General features: G+C 35.2%; 1 protein-coding gene across 3 annotated transcripts in view; it reads left to right on the forward strand.

The window, feature by feature from the left end:
- arvcfa (ARVCF delta catenin family member a) overlaps positions 1 to 12,511 on the forward strand; it is a 62,180-nt gene that overhangs the window by 21,128 nt on the left and 28,541 nt on the right. For 2 of the 3 annotated variants that reach the window (XM_030150170.1, XM_030150168.1), the window contains 4 exons: positions 4,285 to 4,453; positions 7,027 to 7,044; positions 7,210 to 7,281; positions 11,897 to 12,024. In XM_030150170.1, the coding sequence (XP_030006030.1) occupies positions 4,285 to 4,453; positions 7,027 to 7,044; positions 7,210 to 7,281; positions 11,897 to 12,024 (387 nt within the window). The remainder of the gene's footprint in view (positions 1 to 4,284; positions 4,454 to 7,026; positions 7,045 to 7,209; positions 7,282 to 11,896; positions 12,025 to 12,511) is intronic. The other variant, XM_030150169.1, reaches the window with a different exon arrangement.

The raw sequence follows: 12,511 nt of genomic DNA on the forward strand, positions 1-12,511 counted from the left end.
TCCATAATATGCATTTAGAAATGGTAAGTTGAGGTGTAATATTGTTAAAATCACACTTATTTTTCTCAAGAAATTTCAGTTTTTTTCAGGTTATTCAGATCATTTTTATTTGGATAGTTTGTAAATATACATATTTTCATAATTTCACAAAGAGAAAAATTTGGAGTCGTCATCATTTACAGGTTATTATGCTATTGTTTTACTGGTCCGGCCCACTGGAGATCAATTTGGGCTGAATGTGGCCCCTGAACTAAAATTTTTTTGACACCCCTAGAGTAGATAGTGAATACCAACCATGCAGTTGATTTTTTATACTGTAAAATATATATATATATATATATGTATATATATATATATATATATATATATATATATATATATATATATATATATATATATATATATATATATGATCATGATCACTCTAACACCACACAAATAAGTGGGAGACTCAGAAAGGATTATATTATTTGGTACTAAACTTAGGACTAATGAGCAGAGCTTAATGACACATGTCTGCAGCTGCACTTTGAGGTTGTGAGCTGTCATGAGATCAAAAACAACCTTTTGGACACCTGTATGAATCACTTACTTTGATGCCAAATTAAACTTTTAACCTAATTAATAACCCAAATGCAACCCATTTATAAAACCTTTGTTTTGGTGCTCTTATCAGTTGTATCCATATATTCATCTAATAATTTAACACCTATATTATTAGCTTAGAGTTCCATCCTGCAAATAATTCACACAAAATGTTTCTCTCTTTGATAGACTGACATGTTGACATAGACCAGTGGTTCTCAATCTTTTTCTGTGGCCCCCCTTTGGAGGACCATAAACCTCCAGTCCCCCCTCAACCCCAACAACATTGTAACAGTGGTGCAATTATAAGTTTTACTGAAAGGAACATCAACATTGTAACAATACTTTTTGCTTCTCCAACAATTTGTTGTGCAAATTAAAAATAACTTAGATTTTTGATTGAATAATACAAATAAACTCAACCAGACTGCTCCCTGAGACAGAATTTTTTCAAATAAAAATAGAAAATGCACAATTATCTACAACTATGGCAATAAAGTTGCTTTTTTTAGAACAACAAACAAATTTTAGGAACAAAGATGAACATTTGACCAATGTCAGCGGGTCAATAATAGGGGTGTGTATCAGCAAGAATCTGGCGATACGATACAAATCACAATACTAGGATCATGATACGATATATCATGATATATCGCGATACTGTTGAAAAGGTATTTTTTATTGGTTTTCCTTATTTTTTTAAAAGATTATACCCTGGAAGAATGGAATTACACCCCAAATATGCACAAATACTGAAGACATTTTTATTTGATCACAACAGGATCTAATGCTATATCACAAAATGTCCCTGTGTTCAAACTTAAATTATGTTTTACAGACATTACAGTTTAAGATCCTGGTCAAATGTTCATATTCTATTAGTTCAGAACTAACATGACAACATTATTTTTGTGCGATACCAACAAAGGAACTAACATTATTTAATAAAAGAGTGTTAAATAATAATAAATTAAATATAAACAAAAAAGAAAAACAAAACAAAAATGAACCTCCTCAATCTCTGCATTTGAATAAATACCTAAAAATATCGATACAGTACTTTTTAATATCGATACAGTATTATGAAATGATATATTGCGATATATTGCAGAACCGATATTTTCTTACACCCCTAGTCAATAAGCCCGTTTCCATTGCACATCTCAGAACATTAAATTCCAAACTGGTCCAAAACACAAACACTTGTGTCCATGTGTCTTTTCCAGTCCAGTCCTTGTCCATTGTCCAAACCTAAACTCTTTGTCTAGTGACAGATCACCATTGCAGTAGATTGGTTTGGTGGTCGTCCATAAAATGAGTCCAGGGTGCTCCGACGCTAAAACATTAGTTCCACCTGATACATGTTCTAACCTGAAGAAAAAAAGAACACCCAGGAGTGATACCAGGACCCCCCCTGGCAAGCCTTTGCACCTCCCCTAGGGGGCCCACTCCACAATTTGACAAACACTTATATAGACACAAGAGTCAAGTTAGAGCAGGGGTGTCAAACTCATTTTAGTTCAGGGGCCATATACAGCGTAATATGAAATAAAGTGGGCTGGACCAGTAAAATAATGTAAATAATAGGATAAGAACATAGAAATAATATCAACTCCAAAGTTTTCTCTTATGTTTTTGAGTGAAAAAAGTAAAATTCCGTAATGAAAATGTTTACATCTACGAACTGTACTTGAACGTAACATGAACAAATATGAACAACCTGAAAGTTCTTAAGAAAAATAAGCGTAATTTTAACAATATTACACCTCAGTTTATCATGTATACATATGCATCACAAGTTACAGATCACAGTGGATCTACAAATACACCAAACATTTGATAATAGGCAGAATATTGTTAAAATACTACATACTTCTCTTAAGACATTTCAGGTTGTTTATATTTTTTGTGAAAAGCCAGTCTGTAAATGTAAACATTTTTGTGTAATTTCACTTTTTTGACACTAAAACAAAAAGAAAAAATTGGCTTTTTTTTCATTATTTATAGGTTATTATGACAGTATTTTACTGGTCTGACCCACTTTCGATTGAACATCTTTGATTGTTAATATCTTCAGCGTAATTTCTGCATTTCACAAATTCATCTTGCGGGCCAGACTGGACCCTTTGGTGGGCCGGATTTGGTCCCCGGGCCGTGTGTTTGACACCTGTGAGTTAGTCTTTACTGCACTGTAAGCCCAGATAAGTAGAGTTTACTTAAAAAATTTGAGGCAAGTGATTGCACTTAAATGATTTGAGTAATGATCGACTAATCAATTGGTTTAAGTAGGTTCAACTTTAATGCTAAAAGTATTGGACTTAAACTATTAAGTAGAAAACACTAAAAGACAAGTTATTTGTACTTTAAATCTGTTGTAAAATCAACCCCACTATCCAACCATTCAACTCAGCATTTTAGGTTACACTGACAAACTTTCTCAATTGCAGCCAGATTAATTAATCATTGATTAAACAACTTTTTTTTAAGAAAATCAAACTCAAAATCCTATTCCTGACCAAAATAGTTATGAAATGATTCAACTTAATTTAATTCCATTCAACTTCAACTTTTTCGTACTTTCAACTATGTCTACAAATTAGTAGAATATACTTAACATTTTATAGTAACATCATAAAACTTAAATCATTTAAGTGCATTGTAATGAAAGCATTTTAGTAAATACAAATTCCGGGCTTACAGTGTAGATCAGTTAGTCATACACAGCTGTTTAGTCCAAAGACTTATATCAGGCAGAGAAATGGCAAACATCCAAATACCAAAGACCCACTTTTCCTTTTTACTCTAGTGTCTGTAGCTGCTCTTACAAAGTATGTACTGTTGCATGTACTACATGTACTGTTGGGACATACTTTATTCCCCCCTAAACTTTGACCGCCTTACTCAGATGCATCTGTTGCAGAAGGCTGTGGGTAGACTAGCCAAAAGCATGCTGCACAATGTGACAGGATGTAATAGGACATCCAGGTGTTTTTGGTGTGCTGCGCATTCTATGTAGTGGGATGTCGTAAATCTTTTTCTGGCATACTAAGCAGTTAGTATGATAGCATGGGTTTTGGAACACAGGGAGACATCATGAAGGACTTCTGGAGAGCGAGGAACTTGTGAGTATAAACAAATCACAATCTGGCAACGAATGTAGAAAACTGGGGAATATAAATACACCAGGACTCAGGGTGAGCAGGTGCAGGAATTCAGGAGACACAGAAGAGCAGGAACTCACATGACAAGACATTATTAAAACAGTAAACACAATGAACACAGGTCAGTGAGCTGCTGGATCATATGGTTTGTGTTCTTTCAGGTGGAGTATATGCGTTCAGTCCTTCCACCTGAGTGTTTTTCAGGCTTTAGAAAGTGTAGCTACAGGACTTTGGCTAAACACAGGTCTGTACTGGATGATCAGTGATTGATGGTTGACAGCGGTAGTGTAGGTGAGCTGTAGCGATAACAATAACAGCATAGTAGCCCCCCCCCCCCCCACCCCCACCCACACACACATATGATATTGTAGCTTATCTTTTCTGCAGTGACAGCTCCTTTATTTCAACCACCTTAAGTTTTAATCTGAAGGGGGAAGTCAAGCATTAGTCAGGGCCCATACATGTATGACTCACACTCCAGCAGTTATACCATTCTGTATGACGTCTTTAACAGAAATCCTTCATGTTCTTGTTTTAGTCAGTAGAGAACTGCGTGTGCATCCTACGAAACCTGTCGTACCATGTTCATAAAGAAATACCGGGTGCAGAACGATTTCAGGAGCCCTATACCAGTCATACGATGAGGTCTGCAAGCCACCAGAAGAAGAAAAATGAAACGGACTGTTTTGGAGGGAAAAGACCCAAAGGTTTGTAGGTCATTACATGAGATGACATCTGTTTAATCTTTAATTATTTATAATTAGGGCCTGAACACTGTTCGGTGTGAAGGGCCTTTAAGAATTACTTGTCATGGCCAAATAGTATTTGTGCTAAACATGTTTAAAAATTAAGAAACTTTCAAAACTGCTTGAAAAATAGAGAAAAGTTCAACAGCTCAGTAGTGTCTCCTTCAAAATTTAAAAAACTAAACCTTCATTTTGACATTTGACATAGATTTACCAAATTTAGTGACATATTTATCACTAAATTTCCTGGAAAACCTGGAGTCTAAACTCAACAAGAATCAGTTGTTTCACTTACTGTACTTTCATGAACTCCTCTTAGAGAACCCATGAGACTTAAGATTTGGTGAAGACCTTTATGATGAAACTTGATTAAAATGGAGACTTTTTGAAAAATGGTGATACCATGGGGGTTCGACAACCGTTGATGTTTCACCAGAGACAAATAAATAGTGCTCCTGATATGCCAAAAACTGAATTTGCACCTAAACATATCCAGTTTGGTAGAAAGTCTATCAGGTCCAGATGCAAAAAGAAGAAGCCTCTTTGAACCTTATATTAAACCAAACAGGAAGTCAGACATTTTAGATTGAATATTTGTCTCCATTTGCAGGATTTGTTCTATGATTTAAATTATATGACATTACTTATTCACTAGCAGTGTTGTGCAAGTTACTTCCAAACTGTAATAGATTACAGATTACTTATTACTTTTATTTAAAAGTGATCCCTTACTTTGCAATATTACTGTCTTAGAATTGTAATGAGTTACATGACTCCTGTATTACTTTTGAGTTACATACAGACTTTTGTCATTAATGGCGCGTGTCCAGTAGAACCCTTGGGACGCTCACTAAGTAACACTATGGTCTACGATGTTCAATTCCCAGCAGGAACGCTGGCATTTTTTTCAATGTTTTACACATTCAAATGGGGGGCGCGGCGCTGAGGATACCTGTAGATAAATCTGCAATTGATAAAGAATTCTATCTAGTCATACAAACGTTAGCTTACCTTGTCATTGCTGATCACAGGGATCATGCTAACTAGCTTCTGTAAAGCAGGGTTAGAGCTCGTAATGAGCATATGTCCATGTGGACAATGGACTGTCTTCTGTCGTCTGCACCCATTGGCTGAACACCAAAAGGAAATAGAACTACTGATGCTTTTTTGATTCCTTAAAGCAGTGATATTTTGCTATTTTAAATGGAATTCTTCATTTTCCAACATTTCCCTGTGGTCTCCATAAACTGTAAATGCTCTGCTTGGGTCTGAATTCTTCATTCATTCAACTCCACAGGTCCATCTTCAACCCTATTTCTGAGTAATGACACCAGAAAGGTGGTTTGGAGCGCTGGCCCTTTAAATGCACATGAGCCACTTCAGGCCCCGCCCCCTCCAGGTTGTTGGCTGTGCTGTTCTGTCCAGTTCAACCAATAACTGAACATTTTAGGTAATGGGCTCCAAGTTTGGACATATTTTCAGTCTGGACTACAACTGCTGCTGCTGACAAACAATTATGTCGAACTGGAGACATGTTCGTCGGAAGTCTGGACCTTATATGTGCAAATGTGGAGACGGAACTAGCAATGAATTGTAACATATTAAGCAGGAATTAAAACAGGTTGTAGAAATCCACTGGATTTTTGCCCCTAATTAATATAAAGATAGCTTTGCAGCACCTGGAGGGTTCAAATTCAAACTGTGTTAACTATTAGGGTCCAAATACACAAAGAAATGAACCACAGACTAATAAGGTTTAGATAAATATGAGCCCTTTAAGGTCTCATGGTGTTGCTGTTTTTTTGTATTTTTTATTTGAACAATTAAATTATGGGCGAAAAGTGTGTTATAATTCAAGCGCTATTGAACATGTACGATTAAAATATTACTGAAAACTGATTAGTCATACCTTACACTACTGCATTACAGCAAAAAAAAAAAAAAAACCCATTACTGGAATGCATTACTTTTATATCATATTACTCCCAACACTATTCACTAGTACCTTGATAGTGAACACAAGAATTACATTTATTTCCTTTGAGCAACATCATCAGCAGGTGTGAAGACATCCACAGCAGAATTCCAGGCTGCACCCCCTTCCACCTGGAACTCACTTTGAATTCTTTTTCATAGTGTGTATTATATTTTCTTAAATGTATATGGAGTTCAGTTAGATTACATGTAAGAAATACTTCCAAACTATGCTGTACATGAAAACAAAGGTTGTGTTTAAAATGTTAGCTTTTACTGGCGTCAGGTTTCGTATTTGCTTTTTGCCAGTGTGAATAATTCATAAGGTGATGAGATTTGAATAGATTTTCTCCTGCACCAGGTCCTTTAGGTCCAATGCAACATAATACATATTTACTTTATAACATACAGTTGAAATGGTTGTGAGGCTGCAGAACTTTTTAGCGCAGTAGAGGGAAATTTCTGAGCAAACACTTTAACCAGTTTTAACTTTAACTTTCCAGCATAATTTTTGACTTTCTTTTTTTTTTTTTTTTTTTTTTTTTTGCCTTATTCATCAGAGGAGTGGTTCAATCAAGGTCAGTCTGCTCATTACTCCTGAATGTTTTTTTTTTTTCTTTTCCTGAATATAATATTGTGGTAAAACATTGTGATGAATTCATTGACATTAACTGTGTGTGTTTTAGTGTAATGAAAACTGGTGTTTGTGTGCATGTGTGTATCTGTGTATCTGTGATGTGCAGGTTGGAAAAATGGATTTATGGACAGAAAATACGGTACATTGGATTTACCAAAACGTCCAGAACAAATGAAAGGTATATAATGTAATATTAAGTTCACAAATACTGCTAGTAGTACTTCTGCAATAATGAGCCTGTTTGCATGACCATAAAAGTCAGATAACTGTTCTAATCAGATAATTGTAATAATCTGATCTGATGCGTTTATATGCACTTAAAAAATACGATAACCAAAAACCGTGGTTTAGACGCTCTAGTCCACAGGTGTCAAACATGCGGCCTGGGGGCCAAATCTGGCCCGCCAAAGGGTCTAGTCCAGCCCTTGGGATGAATTTGTGAAATGCAAATATTACACCAAGATACAAACAATCCTTTTAGTTCAGGTTCCACATTCAGACCAATTCAATCTCAAGTGGGCAGGACCAGTAAAATACTATCATAATAACATAGAAATAATGACAACTCCAAAGTTTTCTCTTTGTAAACGTAAATATTTTCATGTATTTGCACTAAAACTAAGTATAATTTCACAAAAAAATGTGAACCACCTAAACAAAAATGAACAACCTCAAATGTCTTAGGAGAAGAAAGTGCAATTTTAACAAGATTCTGCCTGATACTAAATGTTTTGTGTATTTGTAGATGCACTTTGATCTGGAAGTTATAATGTACATGTGGAAATGATAAACTGAGGCAGAATATTGTTAAAATTACACTTATTTTTTCAGTTTGTTCATGTTATTTACATCTTTTGATAAGATTGTTTGTAGATGTAAACATTTTCATAATGTAAATTTACTTTTTTCACTCTAAAACAGAGAAAAGTTTGGAGTTGACATTATTTCTATATTATTATGTTATTATTTTACTGGTTGGGCCCACTTCAGATGAAATTTAGCTGAATGTGGCCCCTGAACTAAAATAAGTTTGACACCCCTGCGCTAGTCCATTATCGGATTTCTTTTGGAGTACATATGTACGTACATACTGATGGTAGATTCAAACTTCCTGTTATTGTCTTCTGCTCATGTTTGACTCCGTAACTTCTGTTTTCCATGATTTTTATTGTTTTTACACATGCACAGATGTAAATGATATATTGCAGGAAGACATCAGAGTATTGGGGAGAAATCCAGGTGGGTTAATCTGATGTATTATAATCAGATTACTGCTTTTATTGGATAAAACAGATCAGATTATACTGTTTATGTGATCACTAATAATCTGTTAACTCCAGAAAACAGATAATGATCGGTGTATTAGTGTGCATGTAAACAGGCTCATTGTGAGGAATGATATTGTTATCCTTAGAATGGAGTGTGATTTCTGTGTTCTGTTGCTTTGTATGCATGACATTAGCATGATCTACAAAGGAATGCATTGAAATGCAAAGCAGTTCATTGTACAGGAAGAAAAGACTGTTCACATTTTGATCTGCCAACCTCCAGAGGAGAAATATTTCCACATCTATTAGGATAGAAGATGCTGCATGAGCTGTTTACAGTGATATTTTTATTTGATCTTCCTAAACTCTATTTGCATTTGTTAGAACATAATAGCTGCTAAAAGCCTTGAACACATACTGTACATAGACTACTGTAACAATGATCTGGCAGTAGTACTGTATGGCTGCATGTGAATATGGCTGCTGCCAGAACAGAAATCAGAGCGACACTTATGCCTCCCACACTCCAGCCAGTGAATGCAAATCAGAAAGACAAGCGTGTTACAGTCCCAGGTCAGCTTGATACTATTTGTCAGCCATCCAGCAGCCTTTGCTTGGCTCAGTGCAACAAAACCTCTGCAGGAGTGTTCAGGAGTCATAATTCTCTTGTGCACATTTCATTAATTGAATCTATATGTGTGTCTTCTGACCCATTAAACTAACCTTGATAAAAGAAACATACACTTGCAATCATACAAACTGGTTTGGTAGCTCTAAACTAGCATTTATGACCAGTGTAGTGCAAGTTGCTTCCAAATTGTAATCCATTACAGATTACTTGTTACTGTTATTTAACCCTTTCATGTATGAATTATGAGAACCTTAATCAAGATTTTTATTCCTGAGTGTTTTTATTCTTCTTTAGGCATGAAAAAAAAAAAAAAAAAAAAAGTTTTTTTTTTTTAACCCTTTCATGCATAGTGATCATTACAGTGGACATCTGTTCAAAGCTGTTCTCATATATATTCATGGATTTTGTTGTTTTAGTTCCATATCAGCCAACACAGTGGACATTTATGCATCATCTCATACACTGTAATTATACCATTACTGTAACTTTGCTGTTTTAAACCTGATCTGCGGTAAGATGTTTGAGTGTAAAAAAAATAGCTAATTGTTAATAGACTGTATTAACAGTTTTTTTTGTTCGTTTTTCTAAACAAAAAGTTGGGGATTTTTTTTGCATATTATCTCCATGAAGTGAGTAATAATTAGTATTAGAGTATGTTAAATGTGAGAAAACATGAGATAAGCAGCATTAAAAATGTTTTTATTTCACAGTTTTCACACAGTATATCAGTAAATACGTATTTCTTTGCTTCTAAAATTAAACCCATGGTGTACAGCTGAGTGGACATTTTTGTAACTTCATGAAAAATAGCTTCATGAAAAAAAAATAAAAAATCAACTGCATTGTTTTTTTTTCATGCCTAAAGAGGAATAAAAACATTCAGGAAAAAAATCTTGATTACAGTACAAAAATGTCCACTTAGCTGAACACCGTTTGTTTAATTTTTTAAGCAAAGAAACATGAATTTACTGACATACTGTGTGAAAACTTTGAAATAAAAGCATTTTTAACCTCCTGAGACCCAGCAATGCATTTTTGTCCTCTGTAAGGGACAAAAGTTTGACAGTTTTACTTAAAAAAAATGCTGTCCATTGTAAAGGACATTCCATTAAAAAAAATGAATAAATAGAAATAATTTTTTTAAAAAATGTCTCAGAAAACAAACAAACAAACAAACAAACAAACAAACAAACAAACAAACAAAAAACTGTTGCATTATGTAGTTTCCAATCAAGACAATTGTTTAATTAAATAAATCTAAAATGTTCACTTTCCTGGGTCTCAGGAAGTTAATGCTGCTAATCTGATGTTTTCTCACATTTTAACATACTATAATACTAGTTATTACTCACTCAGATAATATGAAAAAAATGTTAATTACAGTCTTATAACAATTAACAATTGATTTAGATAAAAGAACAGCAAAGTTACAGTAATGGTATAATTACAGTGTATGGGATGATGCATAAGTGTCCACTGTGTTGGCTGATATGGAACTAAAACAACAAGACCCATGGATATACAAGAGAACAGCTGAAGAATAACTGTCCATTGTAGTAACCACTATGCATGAAAGGGTTAAAAGTAATTCCTTACCTTACATTATTACTGTCTCAAAATTCTAATGCGTTACATGACTCCTGCATTACTTTTGACTTACATACAGACTTGTCATATATGCTCAGTAGAACCCTTGGGACCTTCAGTTTGCACTCCAAAAGTACATGTGGATGGATAACTGTTATTGAAAGAAACATCAATATTGCAACAATACTTTTTGCTTTTCCTTGACTAATTTGTTATGCAAATTGAAAGTAAATTAACTTAAATTAAAACTAACAAAACTCAACCAGACTGCTCCCTGAGACAATAGTTTTGGCACTTAAAAATATTGTCTCAACACTTTCAATACCATTAACGTAGAATGGCATTATGTGAGTCCCAGCCCATTTCCATTCTACTGTGACCTTTAGACTTATAGAAACAGGCTGCCTTTGCTTAAAATAATGGAGTGCATCATTTAAACCAGTGGTTCTCAATCTTTTTCTCCCCCTTTGAAGGACGAAAAACCTCCAGCCCTCCCTCAACCACAACAACATTGTAACAGTGGTGCAATTATAACATCAATATCGCAGCAATACTTTTTGCTTATCCTTGAATAATTTGTTATGCAAATTAAAAATAAATGAACTTAAATTAAAAATAACAAAACTCAACCAGACTGCTCCCTGCGACAATATTTTTCCAAATAAAAATAGGAAATGTGCAGTTACTTTTATTGAAAGAAACATCAACATTGTAATAATACTTTTTGCTTTTCCTTAAATAATTTGTTGTGCAAATTAAAAATAACTTAGATTTTTGATTGAATAATACAAATAAACTCAACCAGACTGCTCCCTGAGACAGAATTTTTCAAATAAAAATAGAAAATGTGCAATTATCTACAACCATGACAATATAGTTACTTTTTTTTAGAACAGCAAACTAATTTTGGGAACAAAGATGAATATGTGACCAATATCAGTGGGTCAGTGAGCCCATTTCCATTAGACATCTGAGAACATTAAAGTCTAAACTGTCCAAAACTGGTCCAAAACACAAACATGTGTCCATGTGTCTTTTCCAGTCCAGTCCTTGTCCATTGTCCAAACCTAAACTCTTTGTCTAGTGACAGATCACCATGGCAGTAGATTGGTTTGTTGTACGTCCCTAAAATGAGTCCAGGGTGCTCCAACGCTAAAACATTAGTCCCACCTGATATTGTGCTGGTGCATTACTTTTATTACTCCCAACACTGTTTATGACATGGATGATAAATCCATCACAGATGTCTTTAAGTACTTTGTCAGTCCCTGAATGTCCCTCCTGACTTTGTGCCTTTGGTGTTAAAGGGTTGGAGCTGCTGTACCAGCCTGAGGTGGTGCGACTCTACCTGTCTCTTCTCACATGCAGTCATAACCACAACACCCTCGAGGCGGCCGCAGGAGCGCTGCAGAACCTGGCTGCAGGACACTGGGCTGTAAGTGGACTGTCTGTCAGCAGGACTGCACAGCAACGACTGCACTCAGCTTCATGTAACCTGGTGGAAGGGTAGTTTATGGGCAGAGGACAAAGCCCAGACATCTTGGAACAGATTCAGACAAAGAGGCAGAGGCTGCAATTGATTTTCACATTCTCTATCACTGAGGGAAGTTTGCCCACAAGTTGGCTTAGAAAATTACATTATATTGTTGTTGTACATAGTTAATTGAACTGGTGGCAGCAAATGATATAAAATGTATAATGTGCAAAGTGCAGCAGGCAGACGAGGGTGGCCTCTGCAGTGATGTGAACGCTAAACCGCTCTGTTGTGGTGAAGAGGGAGCTAAGCCGAAAAGCAGGGGTGTCAAACATGCGGCCCGGGGGCCAAATGCGGCCCACCAAAGGTTCCAATCCGGCCTGCAGGATGAATTTGAGAAATGCAAAAATTACACTTAAGATGATCACAGAAAATTTTGGTTTAGGTT

This window comes from Sphaeramia orbicularis, chromosome 12 (genome assembly GCF_902148855.1).
Source record: "Sphaeramia orbicularis chromosome 12, fSphaOr1.1, whole genome shotgun sequence".
Classification (NCBI taxonomy): Eukaryota; Metazoa; Chordata; class Actinopteri; order Kurtiformes; family Apogonidae; genus Sphaeramia; species Sphaeramia orbicularis.